General features: G+C 49.9%; 1 protein-coding gene and 1 long non-coding RNA gene across 8 annotated transcripts in view; one reads left to right on the top strand and one right to left on the bottom strand.

Annotated features, from left to right (window-relative positions):
* Positions 1-25,762, top strand: part of fgf12a (fibroblast growth factor 12a) — a 341,312-nt gene that overhangs the window by 127,981 nt on the left and 187,569 nt on the right. The window contains exon 1 of one of the 7 annotated variants that reach the window (XM_038817137.1): positions 11,557-12,027. The exons of 3 other annotated variants lie outside the window; for them this stretch is intronic. In XM_038817137.1, coding sequence (XP_038673065.1) covers positions 11,829-12,027 — 199 coding nt within the window. In that variant the 5' untranslated portion in view covers positions 11,557-11,828. Of the gene's footprint in view, positions 1-11,556; positions 12,028-12,494; positions 12,699-15,845; positions 15,868-25,762 lie in introns of those variants that run through there. 3 more of the 7 variants (XM_038817136.1, XM_038817138.1, XM_038817144.1) reach the window with 3 other exon arrangements.
* The window catches only part of LOC119976560, a 46,391-nt gene continuing 35,500 nt past the window's right edge, over positions 14,872-25,762 (bottom strand). Inside the window, exon 3 of the long non-coding RNA XR_005462940.1 lies at positions 14,872-14,944. This is a non-coding gene — a long non-coding RNA (uncharacterized LOC119976560). The remainder of the gene's footprint in view (positions 14,945-25,762) is intronic.

Genomic DNA, 25,762 nt, shown 5'->3' with positions numbered 1-25,762 from the left:
AATTCCAGAATTATTAACTGAATTTAAATTCTATCAGCTGCCTTGGTGGGATTTGACCCAAGCCCTGTGAGAATTTATCTGGACCTCTGGATTACTAGCCCACTGACATTAGCACTGAGCTACTGTCATTATTGTTAGAGTGGAGGGATATTTGATAGAGATGTAAATCAGGAGGAAATGTTTCTATTGGCAGAGGAGTTGGTGACCAGAGGACACGGATCTAAGGTCGTTGTAAGAATGGGCGGTGACATGATAGAAATATATGTTATGCGCGGTGAGCTGCTATAATCTGGAATGCGCTGCCTGAATGTGTGGCGGAAGCAGATTCAACCATAACCTTGAAGAGGGAGTAGGAATAGGATTTGGAAGGGAAAATGGGGAAGGAGCAGGGGAATGGGAGCAATTGGATAAGGCTTCCAAAGGGGCAGCACAGGCGCATTGGGCTGAATGGCCTCCTCCTGCACTGTAGGATTCTGTTTGATGAGCTTTATGGCTCACACTCTAGAATCCCAGTTAATGTGAACTGAATCTGGGGTTTAATCAGTCACGGTAAAGCAGTGGCCATCATCGATCAGTTCATTAAGGGGTTCCAGCAAGGGTATTGGGGAACAATGGTAACTGTGACCAGACGAAACATTGAGAACTGATCCTTTTCGAATGCGGGTCCATTCCGCACAGTCCCTCATCATGAATGCTGCCCATTAGAAGGTTTTAGAGCTTTAAAAACAAACATCTAGGGTTCGATCTACCGGCTGTGTTGCGTCCTAACAGATGAAATGAAATGAAAATCGCTTATTGTCACGAGTAGGCTTCAAATGAAGTTACTGTGAAATGCCCCTAGTCGCCACATTCCGGCGCCTGTTCGGGGAGGCTGTTACGGGAATCGAACCGTGCTGCTGGCCTGCTTGGTCTGCTTTCAAAGCCAGCGATTTAGCCCTGTGCTAAATTCCCTGTGCAGCAAGGAGAAGCCTCTCCCCCACAGACATCTCTCATGTCAATTGGGAATTGTTACAGTGTAGAAGGAGGCCATTCAGCCCATCATGTCAGCAACCTCTCTGTGAATGGGCAATTCCCTCAGTGGCTTTGTCCTCATAACGCCGCACGTTTTGCCTTTTCAGTTAGCAGTGTAAGTCCCTTTTGTCACACTTCACAAAATAAAACGCGACCATGGAAATACGACAGGGCACGGGTACAGCGACTGGCCTATGCAGGCTGTCCCACATCAGGATCCATGCACTCTGCACCAGCCACTCGCCTACAAAAGGCAATTAGGGAAAAACTAACCGGGAAATTCCTGTCCGACCCACATAAGCAATTGGAACTAGTTCAGGGATCACACTGGCCTAGATTTACATAACAAGATATTTACTTTCTGCAAGAAATGATTTGCGTCCCAGTGAAAAAACAGCTCCAGCTCTCACTCAAAGGAATTCAGTGAATCGGTGCCCACTGCTAGAATCGTCAGTCTGTTCTGCAGGTCTATTCCCTGCTCAAAAAAAATAGAACATCCCAACATGCAACCTAATTCCGCCCCGTCGCAATTTGTAAATATAAACCTAGCTGTTTGAAATAATGAATCCACATTCACACAGTCCAGTGCCTTTGTTATTTGATAATCCTTGGATTAATACTCGGATTAGCTGGGAGTTTTAAACTGGGCATAAATTTTGTAGCCCATTTTGCACCCTTTTCAAAGCCTCAAGATCACACACCAGATGTGAGGACTGTCATTTTTACTGTTAACAGCACCGCTTAATGTTACCAATTGATTCTCACCTTCAAGGTTAAAGAATGATGCACAGTGCTTGTTTGGTGTCACTGCTGTATCTGGAGAGTCCTTACTAGCTTGACCTTGAGCGCCTTCCAATGGTACCATGGAGCCGTTGATGGTTCTCTGGCATGTCACGCAGCTGAAAAAGCTTTTCCAATTACCTGCACACTTGTCCATGATCCTCCAACCTTTTACCTTCTTCTTTATTCATTCGTGTGATGTGAACATCGCTGGCATTTATTGCCCATCCCTAATTGTCCTTGGGAAGGTGGCCCGCTGCAATCTATATGGTGCCAGTTAACTGATTATAAGAGCTTACCTAGCCTCTCTTGAAGTGTTCATGTTGCGCGTCTTTGCTTTACTTCTAACTTTGAAGAAAAATATTTTTATGTGCACCTATTTGTCTGTGTACATGCCCAGTCAAACATCTTAGCTTCTATTTCCCAATTCCTGCTTTTGAATTTGAGGCATATAATGGCTTTGAGATGTATTCATTGATTCATGAATACTTCCCATTTATTTTCCACATCAGTTTCTTCCCAGCCAACAGCATTGACCAATTGACCTGTTCCAAAATCCTCTGCCATTTTATTAAAGGTTACCCGTTTATAATCTCGGATTAACTGGATGTTTGGTATTTTTGGTCCCAATAATTAAGTGAAATATTACAATATTGAGGTCACTGTTTCCCAGATGTTCGCTTACCAGGCGCTGGTTTAGCTCACTCGGCTAAATCGCTGTCTTTTAAAGCAGACCAAGCAGGCCAGCAGCACGGTTCGATTCCCGTACCAGCCTCCCCGGACAGGCGCCGGAATTGTGGCAACTAGGGGCTTTTCACAGTAACTTCATTGAAGCCTACTCGTGACAATAAGCGATTTTCATTTCATTTCATTTCATTTCACATGGAGGTTCAATACCAACTTAGGCTCACCCCTAATCACTAGATCTAATTTGTATGATTACCCCAAATCCCCCTGGGCACACGTACAAAACACTAAAACAAAATGCAGATTGGTGGGCCAAGATGTCTTAACAGCAAGGCGTTTTGATCAATATTTGCAGCACTAGCTTCTAGCCTCGTGGAGCTGTCTAGACCAGAATCTCTGGCTGTCCTTCGGACGTCTGGACAATGCTAAGGTGTCCCAGTTAGAGGCACAGCCAAAGGTGATACTAGGTTTCCTGAAATTTGAGTCCCAAGTTGTTACTGTCTGGATGCGTGCTTGGGGTGCTGTCTTTGGCAGTGCTTACAGTCGGTGAACGGAATGGGCATGGCTTGGGGTTAGCCTGACTGTCACTCTGATAACTTTGTAATTCTCACAGCTGCGTCTCATCCGCTCAGCCTGTTGCACAGTGCACAGGATCCCTTCTGCATTCACTTCTTTGCAGGACCTCCCTGCATTTTGCTCATTAAAAGGCAGAGCAGGCGGGAGGGGTGGAATGGCCTAATTCTGTTCTCGAGTTACTGTGCCTCCAGCATCTGCAGGGACCAGGGCTCAGCACACACGCTCCTCTCACACAAACCATTATAGATCCACCACCAGAGCCTGGAAACACATTTATTTGTTTATTTCAGTCGCTCCCTCTTCCTTGGCCAACCTCTGACACCAAGCAGATCAAAGTGATATCTTGCTAACTCTGCGAGTTCAGCCCATCAATCTAGTACACTTAGATTTCTTTCAGATTAAAAAGAAAATATAACCCCAACACCCAGATCTGTTTCCATCTTCTATTTGGGAGTGCAAGCAAATGGCAACATTTACTTATATTTTATAGGTAGCCCCTGGGACACACATTACCAACTATGATGAAAGGTTTCCAACACTTCCATATCACAGGGTAGATATGGGTGGAAAGTAGATCTCCAACATCAGGTCAACATCCACTCCAACATCAGGCCAAGTGTTTGATGGACTTCTTACATTGTATCTGTCAACTACACACACTGACAATATCGATTAAATTTCAGATGGGCTCAGCTGGGAACATTCCGGCTTCTGAACTCAGGAGGATTCACACCTTGCAGCAGGCTTTGAGGCTAAAATCAGCTCAGAGCAGGGCTGTCCAGTCCAATATTGGCTCCTTAAACAAGACCTCAAACAGTCCTTCGTTTGATTTGCTGTTTGTAGGTATTGTGGCGTTTCCCCCGAATAACTCCGGTGGATGTCCTTCGAAACTCATTCACTCTACCTTGAGCACTTCAGCATGTTCTGAAGATTGAAGGGCAAATTAATTGAGATTGTTTAAGATTATAAAAGGATTTGATAGGGTAGATGGAGAGGATTTCCTCCAGTGAGAAAGAGTCCAGATCAAAGGGCACAACTTTATCGATAGCCAGGCAGTTCAGGGGTAATGTCACCCAGAAGGAAATAACACAGTAAAATGGAAAAATAAAAGTTCCGCTCTAAACTGGGCAGGAACCACTTATTCACACCAAGGGCAGTGGAAATCTGGATCTCACTCTCCCCACAAGCAAGTCAAAGCTTAACCGATGCATTTTCTTTGGGCAAAGCTATTGAGGATTAGGTAGCTAAAGTCATCCATGGTTTGAAATGAAATGAAATGAAAATTGCTTATTGTCACGAGTAGGCTTCAAATGAAGTTACTGTGAAAAGCCCCTAGTCGCCACATTCCGGCGCCTGTTCGGGGAGGCTGGTACGGGAACCGAACCTGGTCTGCTTGGTCTGCTTTCAAAGCCAGCGATTTAGCCCAGTGTGCTAAACAGCCCCTTTAATTGAATGGCGGAATAAATTCAAGAGGCTGAATTGTTTCTGTCTATTCCTAATATTGATGTGATCCCGTAGGAATAAGGATTAACTTCTAGTGTTGTATTTCAAAGGGACATTATTATCTGGGAGTTATCAGTTTGCAGAACGGGGTTTTCTAGCGATTACCCACTGGTGTTAATGGGATGAAGTGAGATTCGCTCAGTGCAGCTGCAGTGGTTTAGCACAGTGGGCTAAATAGCTGGCTTGTAAAGCAGACTAATGCCAGCAGCGCGGGTTCAATTCCTGTACCAACCTCCCTGAACAGGTGCCGGAATGTGGCGACTAGGGGCTTTTCACAGTAATTTCATTTGAAGCCTACTTGTGACAATAAGAGATTTTCATTTCATTTCATGTGGAAACGTGTGCTCGATTCTTCCTCTTGGATATTGCTGGAGAAAGGCAACGTGTCCCCATAACCCAGCAACCCCACCTAACATTTGGACACTACGGGGAAATTTAGTGTGACCAATCCACCTAACCTGCACATCTTTGGACTGTGGGAGGAAACTGGAGCACCTTTAGGGTTTCTTAACTTGTGGAACTTATGTCAGGTTTCCTCAATAATAATGTGGCCTTGTGGCTTGGCTCAAATCAAAAGTAAGTTTTGAAATTAAGGAAAAGAGAATTGCAGAGGGACCCCTGTGTGTGTGTCTCGCTGATGCACTATCAATTGACCACAGAAGTGAAGTTGTTGGCCGAAACTGAAGGCTTTAATAGACAAGATGTTTCCCCAGCAGCTCAGGTACAGAAAGGAGGCTGTGGGGAACACACGGCCTCTTATACCCCGCCTTACAGGGCGGAGCTACCTTACAGCTCTAACCAATGGGTGACTAGTGTTACATACCATTGGGCCAATAAGCAGCGAGCCTTCTCCACCAATGGTGTCTCGGCATTGCTAGTTACCGTAATACCTCTAGTCATGCTACCACACTCACACATTGCGAAAGATATAAAAACTGGTGTCAGTAAAAGTGACTGTGACATATTGGGCTGTTGATCAAACCCAACTGCTTCACTTGTGCCCTTGAGAGAAGGAAACATTCTTGTCTTTAAATGGTCTGAGCCTCTGTGTGACTCCAGTCTTACCGCACATGGTTCACTCTTAACCGCTCACTGAAGTGGCCTGGAACTCTGTTACAAATAACAACTTGGGGTGAACAATAAATAGTTGCCTTGCCAACAACGCCCACATCCCCAGCATTATTTTTTTTAAAAAAAACCTGTGTGATTATCTGTGTATGTCTCTGAGTAGCTTAGTGTATACATGTGGATGTCACTTTCTCACACTGATGCATTTGCAAGCAATAATCTGTGAGTGCTGAGTACTTGAGTGTTTGTATAAATCTATTGTAGCAATTGTAACCTAACTGATGGGTTTGAGTGAAACGCTGATTTTCCACCCTCATTTTGACTGGGAATTAATATTAGGTGAGGTGTAAAGCGGGCGTTGCGTTAGTCCCGTGGTATTCCTCCTCAGTCAGGAAGGTTAGAATTCGCCCCACGTAACCCCCGGTTTATAACATCCAATCTCTGGGTTCCTCAGTTCAGATAATTCTGAGGAGTGTCTCCTTAAATGTGTGTGTATGTCAACACTGTGTGTGTATGTGTGTGTAGCTCGATGCCAGTAGGAAATAGGAGGCATTGGCCACACGACATCTCGAGCCTCCGTCCCCAAAGGACGACCACGTCGCAAAAACTCATCTGGTTACGACATGGTCGTCATTACACTTTTTAATTCCAGATTTTTATTGCATTCGAATTTCAGAGGCAGGATTTGAACCTGGGTCCCCAGAGCATTACTCTGGGTCTTTGGTTTACTAGCCCAGTGACAATAGCACTGCGCCATCGCCTTCCCCTGAGAATTGCCCTTGAAAAGATGGTGGTGAGCCGCCTTCTCAAATGATTGCAGTCCATCAGGCAGCACGGTAGCATTGTGGATAGCACAATCGCTTCACAGCTCCAGGGTCCCAGGTTCGATTCCGGCTTGGGTCACTGTCTGTGCGGAGTCTGCACATCCTCCCCGTGTGTGCGTGGGTTTCCTCCGGGTGCTCCGGTTTCCTCCCACAGTCCAAAGGTGTGCAGGTTAGGTGGATTGGACATGATAAATTGCCCTTAGTGTCCAAAATTGCCCTTAGTGTTGGGTGGGGTTACTGGGTTATGGTTACTGGGTTATGGGGATAGGGTGGAGGTGTTGACCTTGGGCAGGGTGCTCTTTCCAGGAGCCGGTGCAGACTCGATGGGCTGAATGGCCTCCTTCTGCACTGTAAATTCTATGATGATCTGGTGCAGATACTCACATGATGCTGTTAGGGGGGGGGGGGAGTTCCAGGATTTTGGCCCAGCGACAGTGAAGGAGCGGCGATATATTTCCAAGTCAGGATGGTGAGTGACTTGGAAGGGAACCTCCAGGGCTGGTTTAGCACACTGGGCTAAATCACTGGCTTTGAAAGCAGCTCAAGGCAGGCCAGCAGCACGGTTCAATTCCCGTACCAGCCTCCCCGAATAGGCGTCGGAATATGGCGACTAGGGGCTTTTCACAGTAACTTCATTGAAGCCTACTCGTGACAATAAGCAATTTTCATTTTTTTTTTCAGGTAGTGGGGTTCCCAGGTATCTGCTGCCGTTGTCCTTCTAGATTTCAGAGGTCATGGATTTGAAAGAAGCTGTCGAGGGGTACATACTGATGCCACTGTGTGTCAGCGATGCAAGGATAGAATATTTAAGTTGGTTTAGCACACTGGGCTAAATCGCTGGCTTTTAAAGCAGACCAAGTCAGCACGGTTCAATTCCTGTACCAGCCTCCCTGAACAGGCGCCGGAACATGGTGACTAGGGGCTTTTCACAGTAACTTCAAGCCTACTTGTGACAATAAGCGATTTTCATTTCATTAGACTTTTAATTCCAGATTTTTATTGGATTTAAATTCCACCATCTGTCATGGTGGGATTTGAACTAGGGTTCCCAGGGCATTACTCTGGGTCTCTGGATTACTAAACCAGTGGCAATACCACTACACCACTGCCTCCCTCTGGCTCTGATGGAGTATCCACAGCCCTCTGAGGGGGAAAATTCCAAACATTCACAGCTCTGAGTGGTTCCTGTGCGTGTTTGTGTGTTTCTATACGTCGTATGTCTGTGTGTTTTGTCCCCCTGTGTACATTGTGTCTCTGTACAGTATCTCTGTATTGTGTGGGGTATTCTGTGTATTGTATGTTTCTGTATATGTTCTCTGTCTGCGCACACTAGCTGAGGTAAAGTCTCCATAGTCCCAGTTGACCATAGGCTGCTTTCCCCTTTGAGCAGGGGGAGTTGACTGGTGGTGATTTAACCTGAGGATCACCACACCTCAGGCAAGGTTCAGAAAGCGGGGCCTTCATGGGTAACCTGTGTGCACTCTATATTGTGTGTATCTGTGTACATTGTGTGTGTCTCTCTCTCTGTACTGTATGTCAGTGTGGTATGTGGGTATGTGTGTGTTTCTGTATATGATGGCTGTGTACTGTGTGTATTATGTGTCTCTCTGTGTACAGTAGGTTGTGTGGTGAGTGGGTATATTGTGTGTGTCTATGTTTCTGTGCAAACGTGTGTTCACTGTGTGTGAGTGTTTACTGTGTGTGTGTATTCAGTGTTGCACTGTGAGTGTTCACTGTGTTCACTGTGTGTGTATTCAGTGGTGCACTGTGTTGCACTGAGTGTTCACTGTGTGTTTACTGTGTTGCACTGTGAGTATTCACTGTATTTCACTTAGATTTGCACTGTGAGTGTTCACGGTGTTGCACTGAGTGTTCACTGTGAGTGTTCACTGTGTTGCATTGTGTGTACACTGTGTTCACGGTGTTGCACTGTGAGTGTTCACTGTGTTGCATTGTGTGTACACTGTGTTCGCTGTGTTGCACTGAGTGTTCACTGTGAGTGTTAACTGTGTGAACACTGTGTGTTCACTGTGTTGCACTGTGAGTGTTCACTGTATTGCACTGTGAGTGTTCACTGTGTTGCACTGTGAGTATTCACTGTGAGTGTTCAGTGTTGCACTGTGAGATTTGCACTGTGTTGCACTGAGTGTTCACTGTGAGTGTTCACTGTGTTGCACTGTGAGTGTTCACTGTGAGTGTTCACTGTGTTGCACTGAATGTCCACTGTGTTGCACTGTGAGATTTGCACAGTGAGATTTGCAGTGTGTGGCACAGTGAGTGTTCACTGTGTTGCACAGTGAGTGTTCACTGTGTTGCACTGTAAGATTTGCTCTGTGAGATTTGCACTGTGTTGCACAGTGAGATTTGCACAATGAGCGTTCACTTTGTTGCACTGTGAGATTTGCTCTGTGAGATTTGCACTGTGTTACACTGTGAGGTTTGCACTGTGAGAGTTGCACTGTGTTGCACTGTGAGATTTGCACTGTGTTGCACTGTGAGATTTGCACAGTGAGATTTGCACTGTGTTACACTGTGAGATTTGCACAGTGAGATTTGCACTGTGTTGCACAGTGAGAGTTGCACTGTGAGATTTGCACTGTATTGCACAGTGAGATTTGCACTGTGTTGCACAGTGAGAGTTGCTCTGTGAGATTTGCACTGTATTGCACAGTGAGAGTTGCTCTGTGTTGCACAGTGAGAGTTGCTCTGTGAGAGTTGCACTGTGTTGCACAGTGAGAGTTGCTCTGTGTTGCACAGTGAGAGTTGCTCTGTGAGATTTGCACTGTATTGCACAGTGAGATTTGCACTGTGTTGCACAGTGAGAGTTGCTCTGTGAGATTTGCACTGTATTGCACAGTGAGAGTTGCTCTGTGTTGCACAGTGAGAGTTGCTCTGTGAGATTTGCACTGTGTTGCACAGTGAGAGTTGCTCTGTGTTGCACAGTGAGAGTTGCTCTGTGAGATTTGCACTGTGTTGCACAGTGAGAGTTGCTCTGTGTTGCACAGTGAGAGTTGCACAGTGAGAGTCTCCGGGCTGTGACAGAGCCGCAGTTCCTCTCTCCGCCTCTGGGTTCTGCTCCGATCCACAAGCTTCATCCAAACCTCACTCACGTACAATTGCGTAGCAGCCGGGAAAGCTGCAAAGACAGAGAGAGAGCGAGGGAGAGTGTGTTAGTGTGTGGGCACCTTCCACACCCAGAGCTGGTGCAGGCACTGAGCCCCGAGCCCCGGCACCGAGCCCCGAGCCCCGGCACTGAGGCGCTTTGGGAGACAGCCCGGGACTTGTCCAGGTTGTCCCGGGATTGGAGCCGCTGCTGACGCGGAGGGTGCGGGAAGTTGGGGGTCCCGGATCAGGGTCAGTGCCCCCAGAGAGAGAGAGAGAGAGAGATGTGACCCTCACCCTGATGGAGCTATGCATCCTGGCTGGGATCCTGGACTGGCAGTAACTGGGCAGACACAGCCTGCACCCCCCTGGACTGGCAGTAACTGGGCAGACACAGCCTGCACCCTCCTGGACTGGCAGTAACTGGGCAGACACAGCCTGCACCCTCCTGGACTGGCAGTAACTGGGCAGACACAGCCTGCACCCCCCTGGACTGGCAGTAACTGGGCAGACACAGCCTGCACCCTCCTGGACTGGCAGTAACTGGGCAGACACAGCCTGCACCCCCCTGGACTGGCAGTAACTGGGCAGACACAGCCTGCACCCTCCTGGACTGGCAGTAACTGGGCAGACACAGCCTGCACCCTCCTGGACTGGCAGTAACTGGGCAGACACAGCCTGCACCCTCCTGGACTGGCAGTAACTGGGCAGACACAGGCTGCACCCCCCCTGGACTGGCAGTAACTGGGCAGACACAGCCTGCACCCCCCTGGACTGGCAGTAACTGGGCAGACACAGCCTGCACCCCCCTGGACTGGCAGTAACTGGGCAGACACAGCCTGCACCCCCCTGGGCTGGCAGTGACAGAGCAGACACAGCCTACACCCTCCTGGACTGGCAGTAACTGGGCAGACACAGCCTGCACCCCCCTGGGCTGGCAGTGACAGAGCAGACACAGCCTGCAGCCTCCTGGACTGGCAGTAACTGGGCAGACACAGCCTGCAGCCCCCTGGACTGGCAGTGACTGGGCAGACACAGCCTATACCCTCCTGGACTGGGAGTAACTGGGCAGACACAGCCTGCAGCCTCCTGGACTGGCAGTAACTGGGCAGACACAGCCTGCAGCCCCCTGGACTGGCAGTGACTGGGCAGACACAGCCTGCAGCCTCCTGGACTGGCAGTAACTGGGCAGACACAGCCTGCAGCCTCCTGGACTGGCAGTAACTGGGCAGACACAGCCTGCACCCCCCTGGACTGGCAGTAACTGGGCAGACACAGCCTGCACCCCCCTGGGCTGGCAGTGACAGAGCAGACACAGCCTACACCCTCCTGGACTGGCAGTAACTGGGCAGACACAGCCTGCACCCCCCTGGGCTGGCAGTGACAGAGCAGACACAGCCTGCAGCCTCCTGGACTGGCAGTAACTGGGCAGACACAGCCTGCAGCCCCCTGGACTGGCAGTGACTGGGCAGACACAGCCTACACCCTCCTGGACTGGGAGTAACTGGGCAGACACAGCCTGCACCCTCCTGGACTGGCAGTAACTGGGCAGACACAGGCTGCACCCCCCCTGGACTGGCAGTAACTGGGCAGACACAGCCTGCACCCCCCTGGACTGGCAGTGACTGAGCAGACACAGCCTGCACCCTCCTGGACTGGCAGTGACTGGGCAGACACAGCCTGCACCCTCCCGGACTGGGAGTAGCTGAGAGCAGGCACACAGCCTGCACCCTCCTGGACTGGGAGTAGCTGAGAGCAGGCACACAGCCTTCAGCCTCCTGGACTGGCAGTAACTGGGCAGACACAGCCTGCACCCTCCTGGACTGGGAGTAGCTGAGAGCAGGCACACAGCCTGCACCTGCCCTTCAATGGAACTGGCAGCAGCCGCCACATCCACCTGCTAGACTTCTGGAAGATAAGAGGGGGGGGGGGGGATTTCTGCCTCACACCCTCTGCAATCACTGGGTTTTTGTTGTTGTTGCAGCCTCAGGGATTGGAGGAGGAGGGGGGGGGGGGACAGTCTGCAAGCTGGGATCTTTCTGCCCCCCTTTCCCAGGGGCAGGGGATGACCCTGGTCCTCGGGCATTCCAGCTTTGTCTCAGGGAGGCTGTCTCATGGTTTGACTCGCTCCCTGCTCCGGATTGGCAGTGAGAGGGGAGCCTGTCTCCTCTCCATCTGTGGTGCTTGTATTTACCTGGATACCTGGTCCTCGCTCAGCCCTCTGTGCCCCCTGCCTTCCTTCCCCCTGCTGGTGGATGCTGCACCCTTGCCTGGGACATGGCAGCAGCTCTTGCCAGCTCCCTCATCCGGCAGAAGCGACAGGCCAGAGAGAACAACACCGACCGTGTGTCAGTCACCAAACGCAGGAGCAGTCCCAGCAAAGCCAAGAATTCCCTGTGTGACAGGCATGGACTGGGGGTTTTCTCCAAAGTCAGGTTCTGTAGCGGCAAAAAGAGACCGGTCAGGAAGAGAACAGGTTAGTATTAACCCCTTCCCCCTCTCCCTTTGGCAGCGGGCACCTTTTGGATGGTTAAAGATTCCCCTTCGCCTCCCACTCCCATGTGCATTACCAGCCTCAAATCTGGGAAGACTTTGAAAGACTTTTTTTAAGGAACAATCTGCAAAAATGTGACTGCTGGCCCCAAACTAGTTAATGATGTGTGTGTGTGTGTGTGTGAGAGAGAGAGAGAGAGAGAGAGATGGGGGGGGGGGGGGGGGAGGGGGGGGGTGATAGTGTGCCACCGTGTTCACTGTAAACATGGGCAGCAGTGCATGTACGCGTAGGAGGTGTGTGTTAACACGGGGGGGGGGGGGGGGGGCATGTGCCATTTGCAGGTTGAAAACATCTCTCCCTCTCTCTCACACACACATGCCAGCCCCCCCCCCCCCCCCCCCCCCACCGTGCGCAGTGCCCTCTCCTACTGGCCCGCAGTGGCGAATGACAACTTAACGCCATCAGACAGGACTGGATGGTGACTGTCAGAACTCTCGCCCCTTGCCCCACCGTTTGTATTGTGTGCTGTGGCCCACTTAGTCTCCGTTTATGTTTAACGTGGCATCAGAACCGTGCGCATTATTCTGTGGCCCCTGGGTGTTGGAAGGATTTTAGAATCTGGCTTGTCTCTTCTGTGTGGCTCCTGCTCAGCAGTATGGTTCCCTGAATTTAAATTTAAATTGTGTGTTTGGGTGGAGGGGGGGGGGGGGGGTCGGCAGGGGTGGTGATGAAGATCAGAATTGGAGGGTAGAAGAACTTGCATGATGTGTTGTTTGCATGGCCACCAGGAATGTGGGATTTCCATTGCTCGGGAGGGGTGGGGGGGTAGGTGACTTGCTGTTTGCCATGTGTTGCAGACGCTGACTTGACAGTCTGCGGTTGTAAAGGTCTCCTTTTGTTTGTGCCCAGGGATTTGAACTTTCCACCAGGAGGGCCAACTTTGGTGTTTGTTTGGTTCTGTATGTGTCGATATCCATCTGATATGCGTGTGCGTGTGCTAATATGCCATTCAATTTTGTACCCTGTTCTCCTTACATTGAGTTTTACAGAAGGATGCACATTTCGCTCCACCTATCTTACCCTTTCCACCATTTAAAAAAAATAAATTTAGAGTAGCCAATTAATTTATTCCAATTAAGGGGCAATTTAGCCTGGCCAATCCACCTACCTTGCACATCTTTGGGTTGTGGGGGCGAAACTCACGCAGACACGGGGAGAATGTGCAACCTCCACACGGAGAGTGACCCAGGGCCGGGATCGAACCTGGGACCTCGGTGCCGTGAGGCAGCAGTGCTAACCACTGCGCCACCGTGCTGCCCTCAGCCCTTCCACCATTTATACCCCACTCTCATTTTCCTTCTTTAAACCCCGTATCTAGCAAGTCTGCTGATTGAAATTTGGTCCAATTTCCTTTCTGAAAGTATTGGCCCAAAGTCTGATCACCTTTCTGCTGAAAACCTAGCATAGAAACAGAAAATACTTGTAATAAATAGCAGATCTGGCAGCAAATGTAGGGCGAGCAACAGTGTGTCCAGGTCGAGGTCCACTTATTGATCTTTCATCAATACCGACCGAACCTTGTGCCATGGACCTGAACCGTTAACTGCTTTTATTCTCCACCGACGCTGCCTAATCTTTCTGCTGCTTTTTTCACTTTCGCATTGAGGTAATGCTAGCTCACTCGCTGTTCTCACCTGACTGGAACCAGCTTCGTTAATCTAACTGCGGTATGGGAATCTCGCTGGGGTCCTCCTGCTAAGATGGAGGAGTTAGCATTGGTGGTGTGAACACAGGAATCGGAGTGTGATGGATTTCTTGCCATCTACAGTAACTGTAATCTGCTTCATTGAAGAATATTGTGCTGTGTCCATAGACTTAATTTTATAAAATTCTGATCTATTGCCCAGGTGTCACAGACCCCCCCCCCGCCCATATGCTATGGCCTACTGGGTATGTGCCACAGGATCCTGATTTCCTCCTGGGCGCTAGCTGCCAATATCTGCTTATTCATCTAGTCCCACTTGCAATTAAATCAGGAGACCTGGCTAACAACAACAGATTACATTTAGACAGCGTCTTTGATGTGGCAGACCACTCCAATGTGCTTCGAGTGTAATCAGTTGAAAAATTGGAATTCTTTTGATTTGATTTGATTTATTATTGTCACATGTATTAGTATACACTGAAAAGTATTGTTTCTTGCATGCTGTACAAACAATGCATACCGTACATAGGGAAGGAAGGAGAGACTGCAGAATATAATGTTACATTACAGCAAGGTGTAGAGAAAAGATCAACTTAATACGAGGTAGGTCCATTCAAAAGTCTGATGGCAGTAAGGAAGAAGCTGTTCTTGAGTCAGTTGGTACGTGACCTCTCAAACTTTGGTATCTTTTTCCTGACAGAAGGAGGTAGAAGAGAGTATGTGAAAATGAAATGAAAATGAAAATCGCTTATTGTCACGAGTAGATTTCAATGAAGTTACTGTGAAAAGCCCCTAGTCGCCACATTCCGGCGCCTGTCCGGGGAGGCTGGTACGGGAATCGAACCGTGCTGCTGGCCTGCTTGGTCTGCTTTAACAGCCAGCGATTTAGCCGAGTGAGCTAAACCAGCCCGGGGTGCATGGGGTCCTTAATTATGCTGGCTGCCTTTCTGAGACAGCGGGAATTATAGATAGTCAATGGATGTGAGGCTGGTTTGTGCGATGGACTGGGCTACATTCACGACCTTTTGTAGTTTCCTGCGGTTTTGGGCAAGCAGGATCCATACCAAGCTGTGATACAACCAGGAAGAACGCTTTCTATGGTGCATCTGTAAAAGTTGGTGAGAGTCGTAGGTGACATGCCGAATTTCCTTTGTCTTCTGAGAAAGTAGAATCGTTGGTGGGCTTTTGCTAAATCTGTAATTGAATTAGAACATTGTTAGCGAGTTAAAAAAGTTTTAGAAGCATAGAACAAGAGTAAAAGATAGAATTAGTGGGTATGCTGGGAACAGCTTGCAAGAAGTCTCCTTGCTCTGGCGCCATCTTGGATTTGGAATTGAGCCACATGAGGCAATATTATGTCAGGTGAGCAACGGCTTGGTCAAAGCAGTAGGGTTTAGGGACCGCCGTACAGGAGGAATGGTGTTTACGGGAATTCCAGGCAGCTGAAAGCACGTCCAGTGGTTGAGATGTAGAAAATCTGATTGAGCAAGAGGCCAGAGTTAAAAGGTGCAACGAGATTTTGGAGGAGGTTAAAGAGATAAAGAGGGGCAAGCCATGGAGGGATTTGAGAACCGGATGAGAATTTAAAAATTGAGCCATTGCCAGACTGGGAAAGAATGTAGGTCAGTGAGCACAGGCGATGTGTGGTGAATGAATGGATGAGCGCAAGTTTAGCGAAGGTGGAATGTGAGAGGACGGCCAGGAGAGCACTAGAATAGTTGAGCCTGGAGAAGGGTGAGGAGGGAACAGGCGGTCATCGTGACGGGCTGAAGGGTCATTTCTGTGCAGTAGACCTCTATGACTCTTATCGTGGACCCAAGGGCAAGAACATTGACAAAAGTGGTGCTGGATTATGGGACAAAAACAGGAAATACTGGACAATCTTAGCAGGTCTGACAGCGTCGCTGGAGAGAGACCGGAGCTAAGGTTTCGAGTCTGATGACGTGGGAAGGAGACTGTTGCCTGTTCCCACATTGCTCCATTAATGTATAAATCCCAGTGTGAACTGTGGCTGTAAAAGAGAGAGGTGCACTTTGGAGCTGAGCTGTAAAGGAATATGCAGAGCACCAGCTGCTGAATGATGGAGCAGCCTGAAAGTGTTTAGTACAATTGCGAATGTAAGAGCTCTTCGTTCTGCAGTGTACACCCCCGGCTAGATCAGGAGAACGGGGCTGATCGCTGTGTAAATTGTGAATGTCACAGTGATATTTATTTTATAAAATTCAGAATGTAGCAATGTAATGCTTGTGAAATGTAGCCGTTATATTGTAGGAAAGGAAGCAAGATCCTACAAACTGCAGCAATATGATTGATCAAATTATTCTTTTTAAAATGATAATAGTTAAGGGATAAATAACGGGCAGGACAGTGTCGAGAACTCCCCTCCTTCTATTTTAAAATATTTGGGACTGGATTCCCCGCAGCCCAACGCCGAAATCATGGCCGGCGCCAGGGTGGAGAATCCAGTTTGCCGCCATAATCGGGGCCGGCGTCGGTTTGGCGATTCTCCGGAAATCGGCGTCACCGTGGAGTGCGGCGCTCCGCCGGGGGGGCCATTGCCAGAGAACCGCTCAGCAATCCTCTGCTCCCGACCGGCCGGGTTCCCGACGGCGTGGAACTAACCTGCTATTGACCGTCGGGATGCTCGTGTGAGTCCGCGGCCGCCTGGTTGGGGGGGGCGGATCGGAGACCCGGGGGGGGGGGGGTGGGGGGAGGCTTTATAGGCGGCCGGGGATTTAATGTGCAGTGGTTGAGGCCCGGGCACGCGGCCGATCGGGGATCTCTCTCTTCAGTCTGGCTCCGCGCTCCGAGTCCGCCATGGAGCTCGGCGCGACCGCAAGATGTCGCCGCCATGCGCGTGCGCGCCCTCTGACCCGGAAGTGCAGGGGCCTGAACCTGTCGCAAACGCTGCACGGTTCGTTCCGGGCCCCTGCAGGGCTGGGAATTTGTTGTTTTGCAGGAATCTCAGGAGTAAAACACCACCGGTTTTACGCCGACGTGGGAACATAGTCTCAATAATGGAGAATCCAGCCCTTGATCCACCTCAGATGCACATATTTGGTGGAATTTAATGAAAACATTTCGAAGTTCATTTGTGGCGGGTTTTCGAGGCAGTTTCCCGAGTTCCTGACCGCTATCAAAAGGCACTTTACACGCGATTCTTCCAAAAGGGAACAAACGCGTGTGAGCGCGTTTAGCCGTGTGTATCCCGGCTCTTGCATTGCCAAGAAACAGTAAGAAGTCTTACAACACCAGGTTAAAGTCCAACAGGTTTGTTTCAAACACGAGCTTTCGGAGCACGGCTCCTTCTTCAGGTGAAGGAGCTGCGCTCCGAAAGCTCGTGTTTGAAACAAACCTGTTGGACTTTAACCTGGTGTTGTAAGACTTCTTACTGTGCTCACCCCAGTCCAACGCCGGCATCTCCACATCATGATTGCCAAGAAACACATGGCTGTTCTACACTGTTCCCCGGAAAACCCCAGTGTAACGAGATCGGGATGTTATTTTTCAATGGCATCTCTGAGGCCCCGCAAGGATTCTCGGCCTCCCCCCCCCCCCCCCCCCCCCCCCCCTTTGGGAATTTGTACATTAAAGTGCGACTAGCTGTCTCGCTCTAATATGCAGATTTGCCAAAAAATGATCCAACCCACAATGGTCGGGATTCACACGGCGATGTTACACGAGATCGTGTAGGATCTCGCTAGGCGCGGCGAGCCGGGTAGATGACAGGAGCGGGGTCTCCCTGCGGGGTGGGTCACGCTCCGCCACGACGAGCTGCTTTTCAGGCGCAGTCTGGCTGTTGGAACACGCCCTCAGAGATTGGGCCGCCAATTTAAAAGGATGCCCCACACACATGGGCACTATCCCACCTCCTTCCGAGGTGAGGATATCCTGCTATGGGGTCCCTGGGGGTCTCCCATCTCCACACCCCCTAATAGGCTCTCCCCCCCCCCCCCCCCCCTCTCGAGGATCCCACTCGTCACCCTCCCCAACCTTTCATAGGCCCCTAAGTACTTGCCATACACAACCCACCCTTCAAAGCCCCCCCTTCACCCTCCTTTCATGGGCATGGCCCCCTCAGGCCCTGACCCTTGGCAGTGCCACCCAGGCACCCGGGCAGTGCTCCTGCTGGCTTGGCAGTGCCAAGGTTCCAGTTGGGAAGTGCCAAGGTGCCTGTGTTCCAGGCGGTGGGCCAGGGGGGCCACCCTGCACTACCCCTGACCACCCAGAGGTTTCTGATGGCCTGGGAGACCCCCCCAGGTGTCGCTCCGCTTGGTCCATGTTTGTGTGGACCAGTACTGAATGGTACCCAGCTGCAGCCTTGCTGGGCAGGCCAGTAGATCCAGGGTGAGCTTGCCAAGGTAGGCTTAAATCCTACTTAGGCGCACGCCATTTGGCCACGCCCATTTGCCCGAGATTCCGCTTCCAACCCCTCGTGGATTGGGTAGATCCTGTGAGGCGTGAAGGCTGCCGGGAAGTCCACGGGAGTCCTCTCCCTGGATCTGCCCACCGCATTGGCCACTCGCTCAAGTGCAACACGCCCACAATATGATGCCCATGATATATGTTGTGCACCATTTTGTATTGTTGCTGCTACTCTGGCACCAGCATCCTTTACCACATGGAGGGGGGAGGGAGGGATGGTGACCAAAGGGGTTGGAGTTTAAAAATAGGGAGTTTTGTTGCAATTGTCCAAGATGTAGGTGAGGGCACACCTGGAATACTGCGTACAGTTTGGGTCCCCTGACCGAGAAAATTGATATAGTAACATTGGGGGTAGTCCATAGGAGATTCACCAGGCTAATTCCTGGGATGAGAGGGTTGTCCTACTAAGCGAGACTAAATAGTCTGGGCCTGTATTCCTTGGAGTTCAGAAGAGTGAAGGGTGACCTTATTCAAACATAGAATCCTGAGGGAGCTTGACAGGGTAGAGGGTGAGATGTTTTCACCAGTGGGATAGTCCTGAACTCGGGGACATAGCTACAAGATAATACTGAGCTGCGTAGAAATATCTTCTCGCAGAGGGTGGTAAACGTCTGGAACTCTCTGCCCCAGAGGTTGGTGGGGGCTGGTTCATTTGAAGCGTTTAGAGTTGGGGTGGATAAATATTCGATAGATCGAGAAACACAGAGCTAAGGGGAAATAGTAGAGAAAAGGATTTGAGGTGGGCATAGATCTTACATGATCGTGTTGAATAGGTGGCGGGGGGGGGGGGGGGGTGGGGGCAGGCTTGAAGGACCTCCTCCCTGTTTTTATTTCTTGCTTCCCTATGTCAATTTACCCTGTCTTCTCTCTTGCCCATGTTCATGGACACCCCTCGCTGTGATTGGGTTATCGTTGTTCACTGTCACTGTGATTGGGTTATCGGGGTTCACTGTCACTGTGATTGGGTTATCGGGGTTCACTGTCACTGTGATTGGGTTATCGGAGTTCACTGTCGTTGTGATGGGGTTATCGGGGTTCACTGTCGCTGTGATTGGGTTATCGGGGTTCACTGTCGCTGTGATTGGGTTATCGGAGTTCACTGTCGTTGTGATGGGGTTATCGGGGTTCACTGTCACTGTGATTGGGTTATCGGGGTCACTGTCGCTGTGATTGGGTTATCGGGGTTCACTGTCCCTGTGATTGGGTTATCGGGGTTCACTGTCACTGTGATTGGATTATCGGGGTTCACTGTCACTGTGATTGGGTTATCGGGGTTCGCTGTCACTGTGATTGGGTTATCGGGGTTCACTCTCGCTGTGATTGGGTTATCGGGGTTCACTCTCGCTGTGATTGGGTTATCGGGGTTCACTGTCACTGTGATTGGGTTATCGGGGTTCACTGTCACTGTGATTGGGTTATCGGGGTTCACTGTCGTTGTGATTGGGTTATCGGGGTTCACTGTCACTGTGATTGGGTTATCGGGGTTCACTGTCGTTGTGATGGGGTTATCGGGGTTCACTGTCGCTGTGATTGGGTTATCGGGATACACTGTCGCTGTGATTGGGTTATCGGGGTTCACTCAGTGTGATTGGGTTATCGGGGTTCACTGTCGCTGTGATTGTGTTATTGGTGTTCACTGTCACTGTGATTGGGTTATCGGGGTTCACTGTTGCTGTGATTGGGTTATCGGGTTTCATTGTCGCTGTTATTGAGTAATCGGGGTTCGCTGTCGCTTTGATTTGTTATTGGGGTACACTGTCACTGTGATTGGGTTATCGGGGTTCACTGTCACTGTGATGTGTTATCGGGGTTCACTGTCACTGTGATTGTGTTATCGGGATTCACTAACTGATTGTGTTATCGGGGTTCACTGTCACTGTGATTGTGTTATCGGGGTTCACTAACTGATTGTGTTATCGGGGTTCACTGTCACTGATTGGGGTATCGGGGTTCACTGTCACTGTGATTGGGTTATTGGGGTTCACTGCCACTGTGATTGGGTTATCGGGGTCACTGTCGCTTTGATTTGTTATTGGGGTTCACTGTCACTGTGATTGGGTTATCGGGGTTCACTGTCACTGTGATTGTGTTATCGGGGTTCACTAACTGATTGTGTTATCGGGGTTCACTGTCACTGTGATTGTGTTATCGGGGTTCACTAACTGATTGTGTTATCGGGGTTCACTGTCACTGTGATTGGGGTATCGGGGTTCACTGTCACTGTGATTGGGTTATTGGGGTTCACTGCCACTGTGATTGGGTTATCGGGGTCACTGTCGCTGTGATTGGGTTATTGGGGTTCACTGCCACTGTGATTGGGTTATCGGGGTCACTGTCGCTGTGATTGGGTTATTGGGGTTCACTGTCACGGTGATTGGGTTATTGGGGTTCACTGTCACTGTGATTGGGTTATCGGGGTTCACTGTCATTGTGATGGGGTTATCGGGGTTCACTGTCGCTGTGATTGGGTTATCGGGGTTCACTGTCGCTGTGATTGGGTTATCGGGTGTTCACTGTCGCTTGTGATGGGTTATCGGGGTTCACTGTCACTGGGATTGGGTTATCGGTTCACTGTCGCTGTGATTGGGTTATCGGGGTTCACTGTCCCTGTGATTGGGTTATCGGGGTTCACTGTCACTGTGATTGGGTTATCGGGGTTCACTGTCACTGTGATTGGGTTATCGGGTTCACTGTCACTGTGATTGGGTTATCGGGGTTCACTCTCGCTGTGATTGGGTTATCGGGGTTCACTGTCACTGTGATTGGGTTATCGGGGTTCACTGTCACTGTGATTGGGTTATCGGCGTTCACTGTCATTGTGATTGGGTTATCGGGGTTCACTGTCACTGTGATTGGGTTATCGGGGTCACTGTCGTTGTGATGTGGTTATCGGGTTCACTGTCACTGTGATTGGTGTTAATCGGGTTCACGTAGCTGTGATTGGGTTATCGGGGTTCACTGTCACTGTGATTGGGTTATCGGGGTTTTCTGTCGTGGTGTGTTATTGGGGTTCACTGTAGCTGTGATTGGGTTATCGGGGTTCACTGTCGCTGTGATTGGGTTATCGGGGTTCACTGTCACGTGATTGGGTTATCGGGGTTCACTGATGCTGTGATTGGGTTATCGGAGTTCACTGTCGCTGTGATTGGGTTATCGGGGTTCACTGTCGCTGTGATTGGGTTATCGGGGTTCACTGTCGCTGTGATTGGGTTATCGGGGTTCACTGTCGCTGTGTATGGGTTATCGGGGTTCACTGATGCTGTGATTGGGTTGTCGGAGTTCACTGTCGCTGTGATTGGGTTATCGGGGTTCACTGCCGCTGTGATTGGTTATCGGGGGTTCACTGTCAGCTGTGATTGGGTTATCGGGGTTCACTGTCGCTGTGATTGGGTTATCGGGGTTCACTGTCGCTGTGATTGGGTTATCGGGGTTCACTGTCACTGTGATTGGGTTATCGGGGTTCACTATCACTGTGATTGGGTTATCGGGTTCACTGATCACTGTGATTGGGTTATCGGGGTTCACTGTCACTGTGATTGGGTTATCGGGGTTCACTGTCACTGTGATTGGGTTATCGGGGTTCACTTCACTGTGATTGGGTTATCGGGGTTCACTGTCACTGTGATTGGGTTATCGGGGTTCACTGTCCCTGTGATTGGGTTATCGGGGTCACTGTCGCTGTGATTGGGTTATCGGGTTCACTGTCCATGTGATTGGGTTATCGGGGTTCACTGTCACTGTGATTGGGTTATCGGGGTTCACTGTCACTGGGATTGGGTTATCGGGGTTCACTGTCACTGTGATTGGGTTATCGGGGTTCACTGTCGCTGTGATTGGGTTATCGGGGTTCACTGTCACTGTGATTGGGTTATCGGGGTTCACTGTCACTGGATTGGTTATCGGGTTCACTGTCCGCTGTGATTGGGTTATCGGGGTTCACTGTCGCTGTGATTGGGTTATCGGGGTTCACTGTCGCTGTGATTGGGTTATCGGAGTTCACTGTCGTTGTGATGGGTTATCGGGGTTCACTGTCACTGTGATTGGGTTATCGGGGTCACTCGCTGTGATTGGGTTATCGGGGTTCACTGTCCCTGTGATTGGGTTATCGGGGTTCACTGTCACTGTGATTGGGTTATCGGGGTTCACTGTCACTGTGATTGGGTTATCGGGTTCACTGTCACTGTGATTGGGTTATCGGGGTTCACTCTCGCTGTGATTGGGTTATCGGGTTCACTGTCACTGTGATTGGGTTATCGGGGTTCACTGTCACTGTGATTGGGTTATCGGGGTTCACTGTCACTGTGATTGGGTTATCGGGGTTCACTGTCACTGTGATTGGGTTATCGGGGTTCACTGTCGCTGTGATTGGGTTATCGGGTTCACTGTCGCTGTGATTGGGTTATCGGGATACACTGTCGCTGTGATTGGGTTATCGGGGTTCACTCAGTGTGATTGGGTTATCGGGGTTCACTGTCGCTGTGATTGTGTTATTGGTGTTCACTGTCACTGTGATTGGGTTATTGGTGTTTACTGTCACTGTGATTGGGTTATCGGGGTTCGCTGTTGCTGTGATTGGGTTATCGGGTTTCATTGTCGCTGTTATTGAGTAATCGGGGTTCGCTGTCGCTTTGATTTGTTATTGGGGTACACTGTCTCTGTGATTGGGTTATCGGGGTTCACTGTCACTGTGATTGTGTTATCGGGGTTCACTAACTGATTGTGTTATCGGGGTTCACTGTCACTGTGATTGTGTTATCGGGGTTCACTAACTGATTGTGTTATCGGGGTTCACTGTCACTGTGATTGGGGTATCGGGGTTCACTGTCACTGTGATTGGGTTATTGGGGTTCACTGCCACTGTGATTGGGTTATCGGGGTCACTGTCGCTGTGATTGGGTTATTGGGGTTCACTGTCACGGTGATTGGGTTATTGGGGTTCACTGTCCCTGGGATTGGGTTATTGGGGTTCACTGTCACTGTGGTTGGGTTATCGGGGTTCACTGTTGCTTTGATTGGGTTATCGGGGTTCACTGTCACCGTGATTGGGTTATCGGGGTTCACTCACTGTGATTGGATTATCGGGGTTCACTGCCGCTGTGATTGGGTTATCGGGGTTCACTGTCACTGTGACTGGGTTATCGGGGTTCACTCACTGTGATTGGGTTATCGGGGTTCACTGTCACTGTGATTGGGTTTATCGGGGTTCACTGTCACTGTGATTGGGTTATCGGGGTTCACTGTCACTGTGATTGGTTATCGCGGTTCACTCACTGTGATTGGGTTATCGGGGTTCACTGTCACTGTGATTGGGTTATCGGGGTTCACTGTCACTGTGATTGGGTTATCGGGGTTCACTGTCGCTGTGATTGGGTTATCGGGGTTCACAGTCCCTGTGATTGGGTTATCAGGGTTCACTCTCGCTGTGATTGGGTTATCGGGGTTCACTGTCGCAGTGATTGGGTTATCGGGGTTCACTCACTGTGATTGGGTTATCGGGGTTCACTGTCGCTGTGATTGGGTTATCGGGGTTCACTCACTGTGATTGGGTTATCGGGGTTCACTGTCATTGGGTTATCGTGGTTCACTGCCGCTGTGATTGGGTTATCGGTGTCACTGTCGCTGTGATTGGGTTATCGGGGTTCACTGTCGCTGTGATTGGGTTATTGGGGTTCACTGCCACTGTGATTGGGTTATCGGGTTCACTGTCGCTGTGATTGGGTTATCGGGGTTCACTGTCGCTGTGATTGGGTTATTGGGGTTCACTGTCACTGCGATTGGGTTATCGGGGTTCACTGTCACGGTGATTGGTTTATCGGGGTTCACTGTCGCTGTGATTGGGTTATCGGGGTTCACTGTCGCTGTGACTAAGATTTCTAGCTTCACCTTCGTTGTTATTGGGGTTCACTGTCACTGTGATTGTGTTATCGGGGTTCACTGTCACTGGTTTATACGGGTTCACTGTCGCTGTGATTGGGTTATCGGGGTTCACTGTCGCTGTGATTGGGCTATCGGGGTTCAATGTCACTGTGACGGTGTTATCGGGTTCATTGTCAGTTTGATTGTGGTATCGGGGTTCACTGTTGCTGTGTTTGTGTTATTGTCGTTCTCCGTCGCTGTGGTTGGGTTATCGGGGTTCACTGTTGCACTGGCATTATCGAGGTTCACTGTTGCTGTGATTAGTTTATCGTGGTTCACTGTTGCTTTGATTGGGTTATCGGGGTTCACTCACTGTGATTGGGTTATCGGGGTTCACTGCCGCTGTGATTGGGTTATCGGGGTTCACTGTCACTGCGATTGGGTTATCGGGGTTCACAGTCCCTGTGATTGGGTTATCGGGGTTCACTGTCGCTGTTATTGGGTTATCGGGGTTCACAGTCCCTGTGATTGGGTTATCGGGGTTCACTGTCGCTGTGACTAAGATTTCTAGCTTCACCTTCGTTGTGATTGGGTTATTGGGGTTCACTGTCGCTGGGATTGGGTTATCGGGGTTCACTGTCACTGTGATTGGGTTATCGGGGTTCACTGTCATTGTGATTGGGTTATCGGGGTTCACTCTCACTGTGATTGGGTTATCGGGGTTCACAGTCCCTGTGATTGGGTTATCGGGGTTCACTCTCGCTGTGATTGGGTTATCGGGGTTCACTGTCGCTGTGATTGGGTTATCAGGGTTCACTCACTGTGATTGGGTTATCGGGGTTCACTGTCGCTGTGATTGGGTTATCGGGGTTCACTGTGATTGGGTTATCGGGGTTCACTGTCATTCGGTTATCGTGGTTCACTGTCACTGATTGGGTTATTGTGGTTCACTGTCGCTGGGATTGGGTTATCTGGATTCATTCTCTGTGATCGGGATATTGGGGTTCACTGTCACTGTGATTGATTTGTCGGGGTTCACTGTCACTGTGATTGGGTTATAGGGTTCATTGTCACTGTGATTGGGTTATCGGGGTTCACTGTCATTCGGTTATCGGGGTTCACTGTCATTCGGTTATCGTGGTTCACTGTCACTGATTGGGTTATTGTGGTTCACTGTCGCTGGGATTGGGTTATCTGGATTCATTCTCTGTGATCGGGATATTGGGGTTCACTGTCGCTGTGATTGATTTGTCGGGGTTCACTGTCACTGTGATTGGGTTATAGGGTTCATTGCCACTGTGATTGAATTATCGGGGTTCAATGTCACTGAGGGTTTTATCGGGTTCATTGTCAATTTGATTGTGGTATCGGGGTTTGCTGTGATTGTGTTATTGTCGTTCTCCGTCGCTGTGGTTGGGTTATCGGGGTTCACTGTTGCTCTGGGGTTATTGGGGTTCACTGTCACTGTGATTGTGTTATCGGGGTTCACTGTCACTGTGATTGGGTTATCGGGGTTCACTGTCACTGTGATTGGTTTATCGGGGTTCACTGTCGCTGTGATTGGTTTATCGGGGTTCACTGTCGCTGTGATTGGGTTATCGGGGTTCACTGTCACTGATTGGGTTATCGGGGTTCACTGTCGCTGTGATTGAGTTATCGACGTTCACTGTGACTGTGATTGGGTTATCGGTGTTCACTCGCTGTGATTGGGTTATCGACATTCACTGTGAC

This window comes from Scyliorhinus canicula, chromosome 13 (assembly GCF_902713615.1).
Source record: "Scyliorhinus canicula chromosome 13, sScyCan1.1, whole genome shotgun sequence".
NCBI lineage: Eukaryota > Metazoa > Chordata > Chondrichthyes > Carcharhiniformes > Scyliorhinidae > Scyliorhinus > Scyliorhinus canicula.
The sequence above is the reverse complement of the archived record's forward strand: the minus strand, read 5'-3'. Positions and strand labels throughout refer to the sequence as shown.